Here is a 23,984-nt window from a genome sequence, read left to right as displayed (position 1 = left end):
TTTCTTTATTCCAAGTGTCGAGCCCCAGAATGCTGTCCCCATTCTCCCACCCAGATATATTGGGCAAAAGGCCCATTTATCAGATACGCACAGCTCTCCTTCCCCCCCTGCCCCCCCTTTTTAATTTCATTATTTAGTTCCACATGTAGACGGCAGGGCTGGACGGATGCCTCCGATGAAGCGAGCTGCAGCTCACGAAAGCTGATGCTGAAAGAAACGCGTTCAGGCTCCGGGGCGCCACGAGTCCTGCCGGTCTCCCGGAGCCCCAGCAAGGCGAGCACGGGGTTCGGGCCGGCAGCCGCGGGAAGGGAGGCCGGGGGCTGCGGGAGGATCAGATCGAGCGCCGGAGGCAGGAGAAGGCCCCCGGGAGCCAGGCGCGGGGGCTCCCATCCCTGCGCCAGGCCGGGGGCGGTCTCCTCTCGCCGGGCCTCCTTCCCCTCGCTCCCGCCGCCCCGCCCCCGTGGGCGGCCCCGAAGGCGGGTGAGGCGGGGCCGTGTCCCGGCGGCTCCACCCCGCGCGGCCGGAGCCGAGGAGACGGAAGGACGGAGCCGCGGCCGCCCCACCGCTTCCCCGAGCCCAACATGGCGCCGGCCGCCGCGGCGCCCTGAGCCCAGCCCCGGCCTCGCCGCCGCCGCCGCCGCCGCCGCCGGACCTTCCCGCCCCACCGCCCCGCCCCGCACCGCACCCCGCCGGGCCATCATGGGCAGAGCGGGCGGCAGCCGCCGGCCAGGCCGCGCCTAGAGCCCCGCCGCCGGGCATGGGAGAGCGGCGCTAGGCGCCCCGCAGCGACCCCCCTCAGGTGAGCCCCGGGCCGGGGCCGGGGCCGGGGCGGGGAGCGGAGCCCGGCCCGGCCCGGCCTAACCAGCCTCCCTCCGGCTTTGTCCTTGCAGGCCCCGCCACAGGCAGCCCCTCCCGGCCGGAGCCGCAGCCAGAGCCAGCCGCGGGCGGCGCCCGGCCGCCATGGCCCACTCGCCGGTGGCCGTGCAGGTGCCCGGCATGCAGGTGAGCGGGGCGGGCCCGGCCCGGCCCGGGCGGGAAATGGAGGCCGGGGAGCGGGGCCTCCCGCGGGGGCGGCGCTGCCGGGCCGGTGCCGCCGGGCGGGCGGGGGCCGCTGGCAGCTCAAGCCGGGCGTCGGCTGCGGCCTGCGTGGGCCCGGCCCGGCGTGACAAGGCCGCGGGGGCGACGGGGCCCGGCCCGGCGAGTCCTTGGGCAGGACCTTGGCCGGGGCGGCGGGCGGCTCGCAGGAGACGGGCGGGAGCTGGGGGTGCCGCCGCCCCCCTCCTGGCGCCCCTCGGACGCCGCGCCCGCCGTGGGGGGGGGTCCCCCGACCGCGCCGGGGGGGCTTGGCGGGGTCTCGGACCCCAACACCTTGGTGGGGGCGAGTAGGGGGCTTTGCCTCGCCAGCCGCGGGGCCAGGGCTGCCCCCTCAGCGCCGGGGGGGGGCTCGGCTTTGTTCAGAGGCAGCCGCCTCCCCCCCCCCCCCGCAGCACCCAAGGGTGTTAAGCCGCTTGCAAACGCCCGTAGCCTGGGGGGCGGGGGCGGGTTTGACATGGCATCGCAGCCCCGTTGGCCAGGGCAGAGCCGAGGGGCCTTCCCCAGCTCCTGGCACTGGGCCTGGATCGCAGGTTCCCAGGAGCCCTTCTCTTGAATGGAAGGAGATGGGGAAAGCGGAGCCCTGCCTTTACCCAGGCTGGCAGCGAGGCCGCTCCGAGGAGGCTGGGCAAGACCGGGAACCTCGCTGGAAAAGGGGTTTCTGTACATTTGGTGCTGCAGCCTGAGCCAGGGCACTTGACGGATCATTCTCCCCCCCGCCCCCCACAACAAGCAGCGGTGTCCCCACCTGTCCTTTCCCCTCTTTCTAACCTCATAAAACAGATTGAGGGTGGGGTTTTTAAATGACCCGGAAGGAGTTAGGCACCAAATGCCCATTTCGATGGGATTTGCGCATCAAACTCCTTAAGCCTGGTCTATGCTAGGAAATTAGCTTGCTATAACTACATCTCTTGGGGGCTCTGTCAGCCTAGCTACTGTCTGTTGGGGAGGTGGAGTACCCCACCCTGACACGCGAACCCCTCCTGTAGGCGTAGATAGCATCTTCACTGCAGCACTAGCACGGCACAGCTGCGCACTGGTTTATGTGTAGACAGACCCGTCTTTTCCTTTGAAAATCTGAGCCCTGTAACTTTCCCAAATGAGTGTGATGATCCATAATATTGATGCTACAGTGTTTTCAAGACTACAAGCCATTTCAGCCCCCCCACTGAGATGTCCTATTATTGGTATGTCTTAGTTTTTGTAAAATAAATAAAATAAAAAATTGTCTCTTAATAGTTGTGTCTAACGTTTCTAGTAACATCTCTCTCTTCTTTTCCCCTATCTAGTTTAAATGTCACTTGTTTCTTTCGTACTTTTTTTAATTGCTTGAGTGGTGTGTGAAAAGTAAGAGAATTCTTCTGAGATGGTGTATATTCATAAACTCTGGAAGGCCTTGTGCCAGAATCATAGACGGCACAGCTACGATAGAAAACACCGAACTGTAAAAGATGGAAAATGCAATTACTATTTTCAGGTTTTCCCTTCCTTTTGCCTGTGAAATCAAGGAAGAAATTAATACAATAACTTACAATACAATACAATAAGTATGTTGGATAATTCTTTGTAGAGTAAAAGAGGTTTTAAAGCTGCTAGCAACAATATCTTGAGTGTGATTAGATGTAGCTTGTAAGTATTTATGGAATGTTTACCCAAACACTATAATTGTACGCTTTCCAAAAATGGTGAAGGCTAATGAACTCTCAGCAAAGGAGGCCAGGCTAGTGATAACATTTGTAAGGATAAAGTTAATACCATTATTTCTGCACAATTTTTGTACTTTTCTAAAATCTGTTGAATTTCTCCTTTCAAAGAAATTGCTTCACCAACTTTTTGATGGTGCAGACAGATGTGAAACCATACTTTTGCCATACCAATTTAACCTGCCAATACATTTAATCTCCATACTATATCAATATTATTGATGATACATTTTAAAAAAATTAGAAGCAAGGGAGAAGTCTTAGTTTGAGCCTTTTCTTTTTGTTGTGTCCCATGGTGTGACTTCTCTTCAGAGAATTTTCCTATATTGCTTTGATAAGCATTTTGGACACTTTTTCTAACTAAAAATTCTATAATCTGGTTGCTCATTTCTTTATCTTAAAAGATGTTTAATGTATTGATATTCTACTTTCTTGGGCTGTAATATAGTTCAGCAAGGACCCTGACATTATTTAAAGCACTGTTTTCCAATATTAAACTTTATATAATAGTACATTTCCTTCCACTACTGTGTTTTTAGTTTAACCCAAACCCCTTGATGTATACATGTAGACTTAAAGCACATTTTCCTTAAGTGTTCATAAGTACATCTGAGTAGAATTGACCTTTTCTCCTTGAGACTATTTTTTTATGAAGAGAAGTATAAGAGACATTAAAAGCTTTTCTAGAATGTAAAAGATTTTGAGTTTAGTATAAAATTATTCTGCATGGTATTCCCTTTTGCACATTTTACTGTTCTGTAATTGTTAAAGAAACTATGAAAGAAGTCATTAAATCGGGTGGGTCAACTACAGCCGGGGGCCACAGCCGGCGCTCCCGATATTTTAATCAGGCCCTCGAGATCCCACCGGGAAGTGGTATCTGGGGCTTTCTCTCCTCCGGCGCTCCAGCCGGGGAGTGGAGTCAGGGTATTGCCCCACTCCGCATGGCTCCCGGAAGCAGCAGCATGTCCCCTCTGGCTCCAACGCATAGGGGCTGCCGCGGGCTCTGTACGCTGCCCCTGCCTTAAGTGCCGCCCCCGCTACTCCCATTAGCCAGGAACCACAGCCAATGGGAGCTGCAGGGGTGGCGCCTGCAGATGGGGCAGCGCACAGAGCCGCCTGGCTGCAACTCTGCATAGGAGCCAGAGTGGGCTCATGCCGCTGTTTCTGGGAGCTGCTTGAGGTAAGTGCCCCTTAGAGCCTGACCACCTCCCACATCCCTGCCCCAGCCCTAATCCCCCTCCCATCCTCCAAACCCCTAGGTCCCAGCCCAGAGACCGTCCTGCACCCCCAAACCCTCATCCCCAGCCCCACCCCAGAGCCCACATCGCCAGCCGGAGCCCTCCTGCACCTCAGCCCCCAATTACATGAGCATTCATGGCTCACCATACAATTTCCATACCCAGATATGGCCCTCGGGGTGAAAAGTTTGCCCACCCCTGCATTAAATGATTAGGAGATAGGAATGGTTTTCATCCTTTTTTAATTTGAATTAGTATTATTTAATGAAGGTCACCTGAGTAATTATTAAAGCATTACCTACTTCTGGTCAGTGTTAAAATAAATGCATGAGGTTTAATTTAAGAAAGTGTAAACAGATCTGAGTATGGTGGAATAAGGTCCAAAAGTTATGTTAAAATTAGCACTGTGGGAAAGTTTGTCTGTAATCTCAAACCATCATCTACCATGTAATGTTGGAAGGATTTTTTTGTTTTTGTTGTAGTGTAGGAGTTGGAAACAGAATTTATGGAAGGGAATGTGCTGTAGCTATAACGTTTTCAGCTGTATTATGATAATACTTTCCTCTTTCTATCCATTATTTAATTATGCATAAAAGCAAAATAACATTCCATGAACAAAAACAATGTGATGATCTATTATATTGCTTGTAGGCTAATTCCCAGACAGAAATTTTGTTAACATAGTTTTGAGGTTGCAGAGAGATTTCTTCTGCTCTTATTAGAAAAAGCCCTTAAAATGTTTGTTGTTTAATAGAAAAACAAAAATCCAAATGTTGGAAACTATGGAAAGTCCACACAAAGGTCGCTAAAGCAATCCTAACTTTGCCCTTACCTTACTGCCCTGACAGCAATAGGAGACTCAAACAATCTTATTAATTACACAGGTTTATCTCATGAATAGCTATGAAAACACTTAGAGTGGGTACATAGACTCCAAAATATTTTGTACAGCTTATACTCAGTTCATGAAATAACATGTGTACGGTAACTCCTCACTTAACATGGTAGTTATGTTCCTGAAAAATGCGACTTTAAGCGAAACAGTGTTAAGTGAATCCAATTTCCCTATAAAAATTAATGTAAATAGGGAGAGTTGGGTTCCAGGGAATTTTTTTTCACCAGACAAAAGAGACGCACACACAGAGAGCGATGATGATTGTGAAGCTTGGTTGAGGTGGTGAAGTCAGAGGTTGGGATATTTCCCAGGTAATTCCTTACTGCTAAATGATGAACTAGCACTTGGTTGAGCCCTCAAGGGTTAACCGATTGTTGTTAATGTAGCCTCACGCTCTACAAGGCAGCACGAATGGAGGGAGGGAAGACAGCTTAGCAGACAAACACACACCCTGTGTGTGAGACAGAGATGCGCATTGCTCCTTTAAGTACACTGACCCCACTGTAAGTACAGTGCTTTTTTACGTTAATCAGCAAGCTGAGACAGCAGCTGCTGCCTGGAAGCTTCGTCAGTCCTGAGCCCTGTCATGTCCCCCCCGCTCTATGGAAGATGGGGGAAGCTGGGTGCAGGAGTGGGGGGCACCCTGACATTAGTCCATCCCCACCCCCTCAGCAAGCAGGAGGCTCCGGGGAGCAGCTCCAAGGCAGAGGACAGGAGCAGCACATGGCAGTGGGGGGGTGGGGGCGGGACAGCTGAACTGCTGGCAACTGATAGTGTGCTGGGCGGCTGCTGCACAGGGAACTTAGGGGAGCGGGGAGCTGATGGGGAGCTGCCGGTCCACCCTGGTTCCAAGCCCCCTCCAGCCAGCTCCACTGGGCTGCTCTTCCTGCAAGCAGTGGACAAAGCAGGTGGCTGCCAAATGACTTAAAAGGGAGCATTGCACAACTTTAAAAGAGCATGTTCCCTAATTGATCAGCAACGTAACAATGTTAACTGGAATAACTTTAAGTGAGGAGTTACTGTAATCAGGAATTCCTAAGTACAAATAGCCTGCTAAATACATTCTCTTCTGTAGGTTCCATGTGCACAGAACCTAACAAAGCTCTGTGTGTCTATGTATTCACACTTCTAAGCCAAACTCATAAAATTATAGCACATAGATTAGAAGAGTAAAGGCTAGCATGGTGATGAAGCATCATGCTTAGTGTTGGAAACGTGTGTATAACACCAATGCTCGGAGGTTCAGATTTTTAACATTCTACCTGCAGATTATATAAATAGTATGTTCTACAAATTTAAGATTAGAACAGAAAGTGAGAGAGGAATGGAGCTAAAAGGAGCATGGTTAAGGTTGCCATTGATCTGAACCATGGTTTTCCATGGCCTCCAATGTGTTTGGAATTTGTTTTGTAACGTAATACTAACTTTAAAAAAAAAAAACCCAAAAAAAAGAGAGGAAAAAAAAAGAAAAACAGAGCATGGTAATTTAAAGTGGAAGGAAGAGTTTAAAATAGCTTCCTACTGCTAGAATAATTTAGTGTGTCTCTGTGAAATCCTATTCCACAGAGGCCCCCGAAGTAAAGTGCTTCTAGGTATAAATTGTGAGAGCTGTCTTGCACTAACAGTTTGGGGGGTGAGGTATAGGTATTCCTGTAGTTGGAAGAGGGATGTTGTGGTGGGCTGCTTAGTAGGAGGGCTCATCTCCCACTGCATTTCTTTGACTTAGCTGGCCAGGTGTGTATTTGGAAGGGCCACATCAAATACAGATGAGCAAGGCTTTAATATCCCTTCTATACATTTCATTTCAGATGGGTGCAATCTGAGATGAGTCTTTGCTACTGGACAGCCCTTAATATTTTACTATGAAAATCATTCAAAGTTGGTCTTTCCAGCTTTGATTATTTTCTGTGTGTATAGATGGATAACCAAATAGCTCGAGAGTGGACAGGTAGACACTTAAGAATTAATAGGAAAATTGCCTTTAGCGTTCCTGATGAATCATTTGTGCTTTCCAAAGGCAGTCCTTAAACCCTGTGTGGAAAATTCAATTTTTGCTGGTCTTTGTGGTTCCTGCTTTCTCCACCCAATGGAAAATCACTTGAGAAATGACATCTTTTAGTTGGAGGAGTGGTTGGTGAACTTTTCCTTTCCTGCTTCTAATTTGTATGTTATCAGAATTCATCTAATATTCAGCACTGGTGGAAATGTCTTGGGATATTCTGTCGGGTACAAGGAGTAGAGGGATTATGTGGAGATGAGGATATTTTGTGAATTATTTGTGACTGAAATTGAGGTCTCCACCTCTGTCTCAGGTGGGAGAAGTGTACTGGAGAATATTTGGCTGATTGACACTTATCTGATGTAGGTTTCAGAGTAGCAGCCGTGTTAGTCTGTATCCGTAAAAAGAAAAGGGATACATGTGGCACCTTAGAGACTAACATTTTTTAGAGCATAAGCTTTCGTGAGCTACAGCTCCACTATATCGGATGCATACTGTGGAAAATATAGTGGGGAGATTTTATATACACAGAGAGCATAATACAATGAATGTTATCATATAGACTATAACAAGAATGATCAGGAAAGGTGAGCTATTACCAGCAGGAGAGCAGGGGGTGGGACCTTTTGTAGTGGTGATCAAGGTGGGCCATTTCCAGCAGTTGATAACAGTAGGAGGGGAAATAAACAAGGGGAAATAGTTTCTTTGTGTAATGACACATCCACTCCCAGTCTTTATTCAAGCCTAAGTTAATTGTATCCAGTTTGCAAATTAATTCCAATTCAGCAGTCTCTAGTTGGAGTCTGTTTCTGAAGTTTTTCTGTTGAAAAATTGTCACTTTTAGGTCTGTAATCGAGTGACCAAAGAGATTGAAGTGTTCTCCAAATGGTTTTTGAAAGTTATAATTCTTGACTTCTGATTTGTGTCCATTTATTCTTTTACGTAGAGACTGTCCAGTTTGGCCAATGTACGTGGCAGAGGGGCATTGCTGGCACATGATGGCATCTATCACATGGGTAGATGTGCAGATGAACGAGCCTCTGATAGTGTGGCTGATGTGATTAGGCCCTATGATGGTGTCCCCTGAATAGATGTGTGGACAGAGCTGACAATGGGCTTTGATGCAAGGATAGGTTTCTGGGTTAGTGTTTTTGTTGTGTGGTTGCTGGTGAGTATTTGCTTCTGATTGGGGGGCTGTCTGTAAGCAAGGACTGGTCTGTCTCCCAAGATCTGAGAGAGCGATGGCTCGTCCTTCAGGATAGGTTGTAGATTCTTGATGATGCGTTGGAGAGGTTTTAGTTGGGGGCTGAAGGTGATGGCTAGTGGCGTTCTGTTGTTTTCTTTGTTGGGCCTGTCCTGTAGTAGGTAACTTCTGGGTACTCTTCTGGCTCTGTCAATCTGTTTCTTCACTTCAGCAGGTGGGTATTGTAGTTGTAAGAATCACATCAGCCACACTGTCAGAGGCTCGTTCAACTGCGCATCTACCAATGTGATGTATAGCATCGTGTGCCAGCAATGCCCCTCTGCCATGTACATTGGCCAAACTGGACAGTCTCTACATAAAAGAATAAATGGACACACATCCGACATCAAGAATTATAACATTCAAAATAAATAACTAATAAATTTGTTCATCTCTAAGGTGCCACAAGTACGCCTTTTCTTTTTATCCCATGTAGTATGAGATAATGCTTAATTATCTACCTCTCAATTTAACCTTTGGTGGAAAACATATTAAAGGTGTGTCTCCTTTAATTTTATTAATTTACGGTGTTTTCACTTCTTGGCATATGAGTGTGTTACATATAAAAGTAAACACCAATAACACAAAAAATTGGAAGTAAGAACAGAGATGCCTTAGAGTAGACCAGGGGCTCACAAACGTTTACATATTGTAGAATCACATCTTAATAGACTGTCTTGTGGGCCATTTCTCCTTCTAATCTCAATCATGCAGACAATGTTGGTGATCATACATCCTCATTTGGCAAGTACAGCAGTTGCCTGTGTGCAAAACCAATATTGGGAAAGTAATCTCCTTCTTTCTTTCTACCACCTAGTTCCAGTCTTTCTTTCCTTGCATATCCCTGTTGTTTGGTGTTGCCACCCGCCACATGCCTGGTTTCCTTATGCCATAAACATTCCTCTTTCCGGTGGCTCCTTTGGCATCTTCTGGTAGTTCTCTTCATCTTGTGTAGTAGCAACCTCTGGTGAAGACAGCAAGGCTGGCTTCCCCTTGTTTCCATCCATCTTCTTTTACTGGCATACATGTTTTCTTGCAATGAAGAGCCTAACTTCCTGCAGAAACAGAGAGGAGCAGCCAGCTCCATGTGACATGTCAGCTACTACACTGTTGTCCACAATTTGAAGACTACTGGATTAATCAAAAGCTTGGCTGAAAAGATGAGCTTTGCTCTCTACTTTGAAAGTTTAACAAACTGGCTCAGCTGGACTACCAGGTCAAAGTATCCTGTGGCTGGGCACTGGAGATCCTTAAATGGGAACACTCTTCTTCCAACCCTTGAGTGCCTGGTAAGGGACTAATCAGAAGAGGTTCAGTTGGTCTCAGAATGGGTACAGGAGGAGGAGGAGAGGATGTTTGCAAACAATAACAGAGTGTTAATTTTAACCTATAACACCTTGAACCCAGAAGCAGATAGGAAGCCAATCCATGGCATAAAGAATGGATGAAATAAGACTTTAAGTTTAGTAAGAAGTAAATGGGGAATACTGCTTTAACACCTTGAGTTCATGCACCTGCAAAATTGGGTTACTTATTAGGCTTAGGCACTGTATGTTTGGAAATGTGTCAAACTCTCAGTACCTCTAAAGCATCTTGTAGTGTCCTTATATATTACAGTTATGGGAATATTATCACTGTGCATATGACTTACTACTGAGTGTGAGCAGTGTTGGATATAAAGTACTTAAATGTTTAAAGGAAGGCATTGTACAAACAAAACTCTGGGGAAGGATCCAGTCAAATATCTGTTAGTTTATTCTTGTGCTCAGAAATTAATTGCATTCAGTTGGTTTCACAGTTATCTTGAAGCAGCTTTAAAATGTTTCTGCTTCAGCATATACTGGGTGCTGTAGAAACCAGAAATTTGTCTAGTGAAAACTGATAAGCCTAACCCTTTAGGATACCAAGTTTCTAAACTGACTTTTGTGGCTTCCTTGTTTTCTGGCACTGATTTTTGGGCCATAGAAAAAATGCATAGCTAGACATTAGGAAACTATAAAGGGCTGTGGAGAATTTGACTCTTAATTTAAAGTTGTTCTGCTCTGAAAAGCAATTTGTGGGATTCCATGTTCAGTCTTTCAGCAGTTTAAATATATCAGATGTGCTTGGTGTGTAAGTATTTTTTTTTTTTCCTATTTGCTAGCCCTACAAACTCAATTTGAGTTCTAATAGCCAAACTGGGTTCCTTCTATCTTATGCATCACCAATAATAAAAGTTCTCTGCGACAAATTAGGCTTCAGTAACACCTGTGATGTCTTACTGTCTTCAAATTATGCTGTCAGTGACTCCTGTGAAAAGTATTTGCCTACTCTGGAGTTGTACAAGTGTAGCTGATTGGAACGTCATAGACAGTGCTGTTTATGATGCATGAGATGGGATAGAATCCAAAGCACTCTCACCTGTGGTTTTCTTCAGATTTAAGAGGAGTAAAAAGCTGTGAAAACTCCCTTTTGGCAGCAGATCTGCCTCTGAATTCAAATGGGGGATCAGGTCTGTTGAGTAAGATGGTGTTGTTTATATAGTCATTTTTCAGAATGCCAGCTGCACTAATGGCTTTTGGTTGAGTTGGCTCAAAATATACATTTTGAAAAATGTAAACTGATAGAAATGTTTTCATTGCTGTTAAAAATATAAAGTTAACGGCCTTTTTAACAAAAGCATTCCCAAAACATTGCATCTACATTACATGAGAACTTGGAAGTGAAACTGAATAGTTATTCATCTTCTTCACCTAATGAGAGAAATGCAAAAATTGGGCAGTATAAATAATAGAAACTAAATTAGGATTTATAGTAAATTATTTCAGTGTCTCCTTATATAATAATGGAGGTAACCACATATCTAATCTTGGACTCTCTAGGCTGTCTTTAATGAAATATAAAGATTTCTCTCTTGTGGATTTGTAAAAGTAAGGCAATCTAAGTTAGTTCAGTAAAGGGAAGATTTTAAACCTAGGTGTCAGTTTCTTCCTATCTAGAACACTAGTTCTTGAGAGTCTGTCTGGGCAGTTATCAAATTTCCATCCAGAACAAGCTCTAGAGAAATAAGCTGTGTGAATCAAAAGAACATTTGACTTGGCATGTGCTTGGTTAATCAAAGAATCTATATACAAATGTTTTCTATTCATGGCATTGTACTGAATAAAGGAAGTTTTCTAAGTGAAAACAAGGTTATTTTTATAGCTCTGCTCTTTATATTGTTAGATCTGTGTGCACATCAGCTCTACAAAAGGGGTTATATTAAATATTTATCTACCATTTGGTCAGTACTTTTGCACTCATGGATCTTTACACCTTTTATGTCTCATTCTGACTGATAAAGCCAGTACAGGCTTTCCGGTCATATAGACCCTGATTTAGGAAAACATTACTATTTCAGAAGGCTACTCAAGAATATGATTAAATGCTTTCTTGAATTGGGGTCCTATTTAGTAGATATAGTATAGCCTTACATATATAGTCTTGGGGGAATTCTGTGCCAAAAAATGAAAAAATTCTGCACACAGTATTTTAAAATTCTACCAATTTTATTTGTCAAAATAACACTATATAATCATGCCAGTTTCAATTATTTTGGTAATTTATTTCAAAACACCTGTCAGCAAGTATGTCTGTAACAATACAGACATTCACAAAAATTCCCCCAGGAGTGGAGAGTTAAAGAAACCCATACAACAACCCAGTTCCTGTTTCTCTTTTCCCCCCAACCCCTGAGTCCAACCATGTTAACAAGTGTTTGAGCAGCTAAAGACCCATCCAGTAATAAACATTGTACCGTGTGCCACAAGCTACCAATTACAAAGATAGGTTAGAAATCATTAAGAGATGGACGCAAAGTTAATTTTTTAAATGTACACAATACTGCAAATAATGCACATGTATTATTCATATAAAGTTCAAGTGTAGAAGATGAAACATGGCACAAATCCAGTCAGAAAAGCCCTGTATAAAGGGGAGGGTAAAATAAAGGTGTTTTTTTTGTTTTTTTGTTTTTGTTTTACAGATACTACAGAATTTTAGCTCACTACTTTCCATAGATGGTTACCAAAATTAGACATCCAGAAACAAATTTCAGTGGCTTAATTCGGTCATTGGTTGTCTTATTTTATCCAGTAAAATTAAAAATGTATGCAAACTTATTTGCTAGTTCAGAAAATGTTACTAGTTAGCAATAATTTTAGTTTTTTCCTCATACAGAGAAATTACCCAAAAAGGACATCTGTAAAGATTTTTACTCCTGCAACATCTGCTGCAAGGAAAGATCTCACTAGACCCTCTGCCACGTTGAACTTCAAGGAGAATTGAGATACTGGCATGGAGTAGCTACTGCTTTTCTCTGAACTCCTACTTTTGGCATATTGAAAAATGTCAGCAGTTAAGAGAACCAGGAAACGTTCATATCTAAGTGAATATTGAACTACCCTTTTTAAGGAGATGACAAAAGTTATGTAATTAAGTGTAAGAGCAACAGAATTACTTGGATTCATCCCAAAACAATCACAGTAATAGGTGTGTCACAATATTGCTTGTTTAATGTTCAACTGATACATTGGAAAAGTCTCATTCAGTTTATTATTGAACTACACTTATTACAGGGCACGTTCCCTCCCTTTAAAGCAAAAACAAAACAACATAGAAAAAATTGCTCACTATAATCAGTAAAACAGAACAGAGTTAGACACATTTGCCATAAGTTAAAAAAACAGCCATTGTCAGTCATTTTATAGGAATATAAATATACACTCCTGAGGAGAATCTGTGCCAAACAGTAAAAAATTCTGTGCCAAAAAGTAAAAATTCTGCTCACAATATTTAAACATTCTGCAAATTTTATTTGTCAACAAGTAAATGTGGAGGCTCCACATGGCAATGGGGAGCACATGGCTTTAAGCCATTTCACTGTGTACCCAACCGATGCCCATCATTGACCCCCATGAGATCTATTTGAAGTGTCCGGGAGAATTGCACAGAAAAAACAAGTCCAGGATCTGCAAAAACTTTTGCCCTTGAACTCAAAAGGAGCGGGATCTTCACTTGAGGGCCCTCTTCATGGAGGCGGCACTTGGTCCTGCCTTGGAGCTCTCCCAAGTGGGCTCCACATCTAGTACTTCGGCGTCAGTGCGTAGTGAACTGCTGGTGCTGGAACCTGCCTGGCACCATTCCCCCTCGCCAGTGCCCAAGAAGCAGCTGAAGCCCAAGGGCCTGTTGGTACCTCAAGACAAGGGGGCTTCCGGCAAAGGACCTGTGTTGGGCCACGTGCACGCCTGGAACTACATGGGAATACTACTGTGGTTGGACCCCCTAGCCCAGCCAGGGATCCGACTCCCGGGAGCGGCAGGGGATCCCAGCCCCTCATAGGACCACCTGTGCCTGAGGTGGCCCCAGCAGCCAAGGACCATGTAGGCCAGCCAGCACCACAGATGCCAAGCCAGGCGATAGACCCGGTTAAGGCCCAGACCTCTATGGGCAAGCTCCCTCTAAAGCAATGGACGGTCCCTGGACCGCAGACATCAATCCCTGGCACCGCAGCCTTGGTCTCCTGTTAGAAGACCCAGGTCCCTAACACCAAGGTCGCCACCTATGAGGCACGGGGCATCCAAGTCATGACGCTGATCCCTGTACCCATGGTACCACCAGGCCTCCTGCCAGAGATTGCCGCAGCGCAGACCCCCATCGCCTAGGCCGTCCCCCCAGTGTCGATTCCTTTTGGTGTGGGATCATTCCCACTCATGGCACCGGTCTCCAACTCCCTGGTACCGCTGTTCATGCTGGCACTGTTCCTCGCCCTTTCCTTACCGGTCTCAGATAAGGGTCAGCCGACAGACTCTGACATCTAAGGCTCCGCCCTGGTCACCAGAAGGGCAGTGGTCCAAGTCAGAGGGAAAGTTCAGCCCCTCACCTAGGAGGGGCAAATTGCCAATGGCCCACGCGACCGGTGCGGTGGCATGGCAGCAGGCCGTTCAGTGGCAGTACTGGATCCCATGGGGTGTACTCCCCAGCCCTCCCCGATGACTTCAAAGAGCATCAGGACCTGCTCTAAAGGGTGGCTGCTAACCTGAACTTGGTGGTTGAAGAGCTAGCGGGGACCTCTTCAGTGTCATACTCTCATCCACCCTGGCCCAGGTCGTATTGCTCGTCCACCCGGGGTCCTGTCAAGTCTGTGTGGCAGACTCCCCCTTCCATTCCACCTACCTCCAAGAAAGTGGAAAGAAATATTATGTCCCGGCAGAGGGATTTGAATATCTGTACACCAACCCTCCAGCAGGGTCCCTGTTAGTGTCTGCTGTCAACAAAAGGCCCAGGCAGGGCCCGGCCAGTGGCACACCTAAAAATAAAGACGCTAAGAGACTGGACTTGTTTGGCAGGAAAATTTATTCAGTGGCCAGCATGCAATGTCGAGTATCTCACCATCAGGCCCCGCTAGACAGATACAGCTTCAACATGTGAGACTCCCAACAGCAAATTAAAGGAGGGTTTTCCATAGGACCAATCCCAGGAGTTTGCTACTTTAATGGATGAGGGGAAAGCGGTGGCAAGAGGTGCCCTCCAGATGGCCTGGCTTGCTATGTAGTCGGTGGCCAGGGTGGTCTCCTTTTGCAGTTGCCATGAGGTAAAGATCCTGGTTACAGTCCTCCGGGCTGTCCCAGGAGATGCAGGCTACCTTTCAGGACCTCCCGTTTAAGGGAACAGGGCTCTTCTCTGATCTTAGCAATGCACGGCTCCACGGCCTTAAAGACTCCCATGCCACCCTCTGGTCCTTGGGCCTGCACACCCCTCAACAGCCTCAAAAGCCATTCCAGCTGCTGCCGCTGCCTCTGTCAAGGTCATGGGGTATCCCCCGATCCAGCTTCTACAGAAAGAAGGAGAAAGACAAGGGGTTTAAGCGATGGCACCCTTCATCTTCCCTCTCCTCTTCCCAGCCTGGCTCCTCCAAAGACCAGGGCAGCCAAAAATGGGCATTTTGAGGATGCACCTGAGGATGATGTCCCAGCCACTGCCCAGGATTCACCCCCCTGCTTTTTCCTCAACTGCTTGGTCGTAGCTGACCTTGGACTGTTGGAAGGAACTGAGAGGATATAGGGTCAGTGGTGCCTGATATACCAACACATGAGTGTGCACTCAAGGAGGTGCCACAGCCGACTCTGCAGATACTGCTAAGGGCGCGCATGCACCTAGAATGGAATGGACATGAGCAATACGTCTCAAAGAACAGTTACAGAAGGTAGGTAACTATTTTTTCAGGGGGAATGGATCAGCATTCACATCGCACTCCCCATCAGTACCTGGCCTGTGCCGGAGAAGCTAATGATCCAACCAGCTGACCAAATTCGGTGATGAATCCTGGTCACGTATCACCTGAGGCACGTTGCACATACGCTAAGAAGATTGGCTTTTCGACACTGAGTAAAGATAAAGTTGTGCTTATACTCCTATATTCTCATGGCCACAGTCCAGGTTGTGAACTGTTAAACTACAAAGCTGATTTTGTTCAAATTGGATTCTATGGCATGCACTAAATTTTATATAAGGAAGAAAATCTGTATATAATAATATGCTAAGTCTTTTCATATTATAAAAATGATAAAATGTCTTATAAAATAATGCGTCTTCCTGTAGAGACTATTTTGTTCATTTAGCAATAGCCATTTTACTGCTGAAACGTAAACCTTTTCAGTATTCAGAAAATATTGCATAAATATCATGACTCTGTAGTTTTTTCTTATTGGCAAGGCTTCAGTGCTGCTGTCTCTTGGATTGGAAGGGTGTGGCAAAAGTAAAAGAAGCCATCTTGTGAACCGATAAGCACTGTCTGCCAGCTGAAAGGAGATATGTTGCTGTTAAAAGTAAAAGGCAGACTTACTGTTCCATGCATCATTTTTTCCTTTTATCTGCCTTTGCTCGTAGAAGTGGCTTCTGTAATCTCTCAGTATAGTGGGATTTTGAAAGTAATGCATAAAATGGAGAGAATGATGCAAATGCCCTCCAATAATGAGAGCAATTACAGACGACAGTTCTCTCATCTTCAGACTTCTGATTGGTTATAAAGTGTTCAAATAGTTCATCGAGTTTAAACATCCTTTTGTTCTACAACATTCAACAAATGAGATGAATTTTGTTTTGGAAGAGAACAGTTTGCTGAATGCTGTAAGAAACTGAGAACCAGTTTTAAATGGTGGTGTGGTGGAATCTGTCATTGGATTTAGACCAGGCTGAGGTCTGAAATAATAAAGGGCAGTTAACTTTTTTAGCTGTACAATGTTGTTACTAAATGAATCCATTCCAAATCATGATAAAGATCCAATGGTATCATATGCATATTTTTCATTCCACAGGTTCAACTACCAGGCAGTACTTTTCCTTATGATATGAATGTTCAAAGTCCATGATATGAGGTCAGCAGCATCTGAGCAGTATAGGAGATGTCATAGGTCTAGATTAATAAAAAAAAAAAATATAATGAACAGATCTTTTTTTTTTTAATGTTGGTGTCAAATTATATTTCTGTTAAAATTCAAAGTCAAATCATAACTAAGAATACGCCCCTTATATCAAAACGCATCTCCTTGTCACTCCCTTTTTTCAACGTAGTGCACACTGTACAAGTAAAAGCAGTTAATCAAGAGACGTGTGTATGCTGGGGCGGTGGGGTGGGGTTCTTGCTCATCTCTAAAGAAATGTGTGGGGGTTTTTTGTTTTGTTTTTTAGGTAGGCCGATCCTTCTGCCTCTTGTTTTTGGTCACTTTCTGCTGCTTCCCAAACCTCTCCTTCCTCTGCTGCCAAGATGGAAAAATAATTTGGGGCTAGAGAGAGTGATTTGGGGCTGGAAACAGAAACACTCCTTTCATGAACCCAGTTTGCAGCCAATAATAGCATGTATCTACTCTAAAAAGGTCAGAAAAGTTTCATCTTCCCTTGAAGTTCCCAGAACAGCCTTTAGTGTGCTGCTCATTGTAAGAAAGCAGTGGTATGGTGTCATCCGTAGAGTTTTGAAATAGCGGAGTTCTTCTATGACTACAGTTGTCTCAGTGAAAACAGAGTTCTCCAATATGCAGAGCCCCTTTATGGCCAGAAGTGACAGTAAAGCAGGGCTTGATTTCACAGGAGCCCCACTGTGTCTTCAGAGGGATTGAAAGGCCACATAGCTCTGAATATGTTGGAACTCAAATCTGGTTGCCTAACAGCCAACTGTGTCTCTGTGAAACGTGGCGTGAAGCCAGAAAACATGGCGAGGCCACGCTTGCTGTAGAAAGTGTATAATTTATTTAAAAATCATCCCCGTTAGAAGAAGATGACGTAAGCCTAGAAGACCAGAGGTTATGTTTGCCCTAAGATGGTTACAATGTTTAACACTATCTTTTAAAAAAGATAGGAAATTACATATAAAAAAACCACATTAAATGAGTGTCATTAGGTTGCAAAGACAAGCACTTGAAAGGTAGACATGCCAGAGTTACTGTTGTTCGTGCAACCTTAGTTCTGCTCCCTAGTGCATCAATGTTGTACATTAAACAAGGTCCTGTGGCTCTTAGAAAGCATTAAAGCAATGGTCCTGTGGAAACGTACTTAAAGAGTATATCATAATGCATACAGAATCAAAGGGAATTGGGGGAGCTCCTGACCTGTGTGTCTCCTTAGTGAGGAGGACGGCTGGTGGGTCTGGAAGCTAATTAGGGAATGGTGGGAGGAAGGGCAGCTTGACTCTCCTTCCTGCTTTCTTTCACTGCCTCCAGCTTGCTGTCTTTGGACCAGTGTTCTAAGTACTGTGTACGTAATGGGTGGTTCTTTCCTTGTGCTTACAAGTTGTCAATTTGAATACTTTCTCTGGAGCACTTCAAATAGACAACAATAAAGCTTTTGTGTTTTCTTCAGAGCGGCTTTGTCCTTACCTTTTCCGCTGCTCTGAGTAGAACAACTTAATTTTGTGAAGGGCCAGTTTAATTTATAATAGAAGGATGCTAGTTACTTACAACCAAAATATCTACCCATCCTTATAGCCTTAAATGTATGTGACTTTAATGTCAAATGTGTATTGTCAGAAGAAAAATCTGCAGTTTTCAGCCTGGTTCTAAGAGTCAGGCTGGGTTCTTTACTGGTCATGATGCAGGAGAGGAATCTTAGATTTATACCTGTATAAGACATTGCCTTCAAATTATGCATTCAGTGACATCTGTGCAATCCCATTGCACAATGTGTTTGCACAGCTGTAATTAATTGTAACTCAGTAAACATTTTTTTGAAAGGAATAGAATCCATGTCTCAAGTATTTTGTGCAAAGAGAAGTAAAAAAGTAGTAAAAACACCTTAGCATATCTTTTTTAAAAAGTCTGACTAAATATATATGCAAGGAGCAGATCTTCTGAGTAAGATTTAGAACCATTCTTCACAGCTGAATTGCGCGATCAGTTTTTTTTTCTATCTCTACTCAACCTGAATCTCCTTTAGACCTGAAAATTGCAGTTAGCTTTCATTTAGAGTGGGGGAAATCCTTTACAGGAATGTTGTTTATTTTGATACTGGTCTCATCATTCTTTACCTTTATTCAAAGGTGTGGATATGCTCAATTGGGCATCAGGAGTTGTTGCAGGTATGCACATAGTGCTTAAAATGGACTGTAGTGATTTGGTGAATCTTCAGTTCATGCCAGCTGGCATAACTTCAATGCAGGTAGTTACTCTCTGAGACCTAGTTTAATTTCTGTTTTACAATACTTAAAGTTCTCTAGATATGAAGTGTGCAGGATATTTTAAACATTAATAAACTAAACCTACTGGTGACCTTATAACATGGGCATTCTCTCCACTTTAGACAATGGAGGCACAAAACACTGGGCATATCTACATGGGGATAAAAAACCTAAAGATAAAATGTATACACAGCAATTTTTACCCCTGCTGACCATGGTCAGCTGACCTGGGCTGGCTATGGCCATGCTGAGGGGCTATTATCCCCATGTAGATATACCCACTAAGGGCACCTAAGAAGTCTAGGTTCTAATCCTGATGCTGCTATGAATCTCATGGTGTTGTACTTTAGCCACAGACCTTCCTTCCGATGCTTGCTATAAGATACAGATAATAGATTACTACCACGTCACTAAATATTCAGCTTTGACTGTCAGTAATGAGAGAGATCAGATTGCTTTTTGTTTCTAGTTCTTGGTTTTATCAGTGGGTCGTTGTATCTGGAAATATCTATTAGGCAGCCACAGAGAAATATCATAGTGACTTCTTATGGCAGCAGCCAAAGTTCCCTATTTGTATTGGAGCTCTATAGTACTAGGCATGTCACAAACATAGACACATGGGCAATTTAGTTCTCTAACCAAATTGGCAAAACTTTTTGCACTTCTGGAAGCATTTATAAAATCTTTTAAACCTTGTTTTTGAGTAATGTCTCAGTGTAGGTGAACTACAAGCTCTGGTAACTGACCACACCTACATTAGAAGGGGATTTCTGTTTCAAATAAAACCCAGGAGACGTCTAAAAATCCGGAAAATGTCATAACTTCTCTGGGTGGGGTGTGGGAAGTATTGTCAAGTCAACAGAGTGAACAAGATGGTATTTGGACACCACTCTCCAAAGGAATCTTGTGAGAGTCTATGATACCCGTTTTTTTAAGGCTGAGAAGATGCATCCAGCTTTTGGTTTCATTAGATCAGCCTGTATCTGAGACATTTTGGAATGGTTGTTTTTTTGCATTTCTGTTTGCTAGTCTTCAGTGATAGACTTGAAAGCCATCTTGGGTGGGGAAAGGCCATTTTGTGAAGTGACGGCAGCCAGTTTCAAGATTGTTCTGCTTTGGAAGATCTGCAAGGCAGCCATACAGAGTGTATTGTGTACTTAATTAGATATTGTTCTGAGCAGAAGTCTAGCTTTCTCCCTATTTCCTGTGTGTGGACGGGGTTGTTAACCCACGTTCTATAAAATTGCTATCCTTCCCCTTTTCTTAAATATATATCTTTAAAAAGGGCAGCTGATATCCCACACCCAGCTTCTTTTTAAGAGCAGGAACCACAATACAGTAAAAGCTGTTTTATCCGGCACGTTGGAGGAATGGGGGAGTGCCAGTAAGTGAAAAATGCTAGTTAACTAAGAGGGAGGGAGCTCAGGGCAGCGGGTTGGGGTGTGGGAGGGGGTGCCAGATCCCGGGGGGGCGCTGATCTCAGGCGGCAACCTGTGCTGACTACTCCTAGGCAGAGGCGTGGCTAGGTGGCTCTGCGCGTTGCCCCCACCCCGAGTGCTAGTTCCGCAGCTCCAATTGGCTATGAACCGCAGCCAATGGGAGCTGTGGGGGCAGAGCCTGTGGGCAGAGGCAGTGCACAGAGCCGCCTGCTGCACCTCCACCTAGGAGCAGCCGAGACGGGGAGCTGCCCAAGGTTAGTATCCCCTGATTCCAGCACCCCACACCCTCACCCATGCTGCCAGCCTCGTGCTAACCGGCCTATAAACTGGAATTTCAATGAAGATCTGAAATGCCGATTTATAGAGCTTTCTGGGTGCTGAAGTGCCAGGAAAAAACAGCTTTTACTGTATATTGGGAAGTTGCTGAAAGAAGGGAAGCAGAGAGGTTGGAAGATTAGCCAGTCAAGGTTTTGGAGAAGATTAGGACCTGGTCTACACTTAAGTTTTGCTGGCATAGCTATATCTGTTCGGAATATGAAAAAAATTCACAGCCCTGACTGTCATAGCTATTCTGGCAAAAGCCCAAGTGTAGCTGAAGTTGTATTGGAAAAAAGTCATTTAGCCAGAGTAGTTTATTTCATTGAGGGAACTGGTATGAGCTGCATCTACACTAGGAGTCTTTGCTGGCATAATGCTGTTGGCAAACTCTTTCCTGCTCTTATTCACAACCTCACTCTCACAGATGTTCTTTTCAGGGAAAGTGATGGAGTGCATGAACTCCAACTACTATACGCTCATTCTATTCACTGTCTTAACAGGTATGATCCTTAGTCAGTATTTCTCTGTGCAAATAAAGGTTTGTAGCATTGCACTGGAATGCGTTGTGCATTTAAGATTTTATGAACTTCTCTTGGTTAAAATTAGGGTGACCAGAGGGCAAGTATGAAAAATCAGGATGGGGGTGGTGGGTAATAAATGCCTATATAAGAAAAAGTCCCTAAAATCGGGACTGTCCCTATAAAATTGGGACATCTGGTCACCATAGTTAAAATACTCTCCCTCCATAAACAACAACAAAACATGGCTGAAAAGAAATAGCTTGAGAACTGGGAAAGGCAAAAACAAGGCTGTAGCTGCATATTTCTTTCATATAACTTCATACAACCAGTGATCTAAGACTGTATCTCAAATGATACAAGCATGCTTGGTAATTAATTTAATATGTAAAGGCTTACCACCTTGTATCTCAGTACTTGGCTATAGCTGAACTGGAATACTGGGCCTGATCCTGGGCTGTGCTGTGCTGCAGATGCTTTTTCCACACTGGGAGCACAAGGCAGCCCTAAAGTTGGGGAGATCCTCTTATGGCCAGCTGCCCCAACATAGGGAAATCCTTTAGATTGTCTCCTAGTCATGCTGCATAAATTGTGTGCGCTCATGTACACTCTGGTGTAAGGGAGAATGACTGGAAGAAACCAGACATGACTGGGGCTTCCTTGTACCTTGGCCATTCCCAACTATTGTATCCACCTGTTGCTGGCTTTGGCGTCTGGGGCAAGTTAGAACAGTCTCTTGGAATGTTATAGCTCACATTAGGGAACTAGACCTGTGTTTAATTGGTGAAGGATTGGGGAAGTGCAGTGGTGGTTTAAGTGACCTTTGTCTACACAACTTCCTACCCTTCCCCACCTAGAGTTGCTCTTTGGATTTCTCAGTCACATACAAAGATCTGGGCCCCTGGCCGCAGGAATTTAGCTTCTATTCTATCAGATCCTGCAAGTAGTTTGGCACCTTCAACTCCTATTAATTTGAATGGGATTAATAGAGGGTGTTCTGTCTCAAATGATACCTTCAGGGAAGCAGAATTGAAAGCAGGTTGCTTTCCCTTCCAAGGTGGGCTCCTGAGACTCTTTCCGATCTGTGTACAGTGGGAGTGAGTGGGAAGGGTGATCTTGGGACTTAACATGGAACATGAGCTGGAAGCTATCAAACAAGCACTAGCAAGCCCATACTTCGCTGCCACAGCGCACAGGGACTCTGGTTTCATCTCTACTTTGCTTATAGCGACATTATCAAGTCTTCACATGAACAATCTTGGAAGGGGAAGGGTAGATGGTTCCACTGGAAAGTCATAAAAGTTTACAAAATCCAAAGAACTAATCAGTGGTACGTATGCCTAAATTTGAGTAATACCAATGGAAGAGAGAGAATCATTTATTCTAGCTAAGGGGTATTCTATCCCAAAGAACAGATGGACCAAAAAGTAAATCTCGGGGAAAAAAATATGCTTCACTTACCTAGTTTCTGTGACCAATATGAACATAGTGCAAGGAGCTTAAAGAGAAGCTTTTCATGAAGAAAAGAGCTCCCAACCTCTGCTAAAGATCTCTTCAGTCTCATCCTTAGGCCAGTTGTACATTTCAAACTATTTTGCCAACGTTGGTCAGGCTGTAATGAGGTCTGATTTTTGAGACACAACTGTACTGGCAAAAACTCTAGCGTACACATGGGTATACTGGCAAAACTACACTTTTTTGCAAACTTACTTTGGGGGTGAGGGTGAGGAGGGCTGAAATAAACTGTGTTTTTGCAAGCATCATTTTGCTAGTATAGCCTGTCCACACGAGAAGCACTTTGCTGGCATATTATTTTGGTATATGTAAACCGGCAAAGCCTTTCAAGCATAGACTGGTCTTAGTGGAAAGTGTCCCTATGGATTTTATTTACTTCTGCCCTGATCAGTGGCAAGGAACACAATGACCAACATGGATCTAAGCACACAGATCAAACCATTTGGCAGTTTGACACTTCCAATGGGTTAGGTTCTCATGGTATTCTCTCTGTATGAAAGATGCACATTCATGCTCATCTTACTCCCAATGTGACGAGAAATAGTACAAGGCATATAATAAGAGCAGGCTTTCATTTTGTACCTGTGACTCTGCCAGATTCCATAGCATCCCAATCCTGGGGAAGATTTGACAGCAAGACTGAGATTTGGAAAATTCCATCAGAATTTTTAGCCTTCTAGAACCAGAAGAAACAGAGCTTCATGATTATCAGCTTGCTTCCTAAGAGGGAACAATTTGGCAAGCTGGGATTATCGTACAATCATATTTCTTTGCAAGCATTTTAATAAACTGTTGAATTTTTTTCATAATAGGAGGAATGCTGCTTTTTAAAAAGAAAACCAGAACCTGTGACCTGTATCTCCAGGGTTTTAGAGAAGTAGACACCAGAGAATTTAAAAAAAAAAAAAAAAAAATTAGTTTCTTAGACAATATACTTCCTCTTCTGTCTTCAACAATAACACCTACATGTTCTATTTATATTGGCATGGACTGAAACTGTGGTAAATGTCCTGTGCTTTATTCGTTGGTCCCAATAGTACTAGGAGCTGATTTTCTGACCCACATTGCTTATGCAAAATACATTCCTGGTTAGCAGCATTGGGGTAATTGACTTTTGGTGTTTTAGAAATACCTTGTGAAAGAGTAATTTTTTGATTATAGAACTGTATTCCAAATATATTAAATTTATAATCTAGCATTAATACATTCAGTTCTAGACTGAAATTTAGAAGGAATATCTCAAATGCTATGAGTATACATTAAATCTTGTATTTCAGCAGCTGTCTGAGTTTTAAAGAACATGTAATGATCTGAATTTTAGACTGTTTTTGAAAGTG

General features: G+C 44.3%; 1 protein-coding gene and 1 long non-coding RNA gene across 2 annotated transcripts in view; both read left to right on the top strand.

Annotated features, from left to right (window-relative positions):
- Positions 1 to 560: 560 nt before the first annotated feature.
- STK26 (serine/threonine kinase 26) overlaps positions 561 to 23,984 on the top strand; it is a 52,562-nt gene continuing 29,138 nt past the window's right edge. The window contains exons 1-2 of the mRNA XM_038415207.2: positions 561 to 799; positions 891 to 1,002. Coding sequence (XP_038271135.1) covers positions 961 to 1,002 — 42 coding nt within the window. The 5' untranslated portion in view covers positions 561 to 799; positions 891 to 960. The remainder of the gene's footprint in view (positions 800 to 890; positions 1,003 to 23,984) is intronic.
- Positions 1,095 to 3,485, top strand: LOC122455635. The gene is made up of 2 exons (XR_006273967.1): positions 1,095 to 2,279; positions 2,382 to 3,485. It is a non-coding gene; the product is annotated as an uncharacterized LOC122455635 (long non-coding RNA).

The sequence above is a fragment of the Dermochelys coriacea genome, chromosome 9 (assembly GCF_009764565.3).
Source record: "Dermochelys coriacea isolate rDerCor1 chromosome 9, rDerCor1.pri.v4, whole genome shotgun sequence".
Classification (NCBI taxonomy): domain Eukaryota; kingdom Metazoa; phylum Chordata; order Testudines; family Dermochelyidae; genus Dermochelys; species Dermochelys coriacea.
The sequence above is the reverse complement of the archived record's forward strand: the minus strand, read 5'-3'. Positions and strand labels throughout refer to the sequence as shown.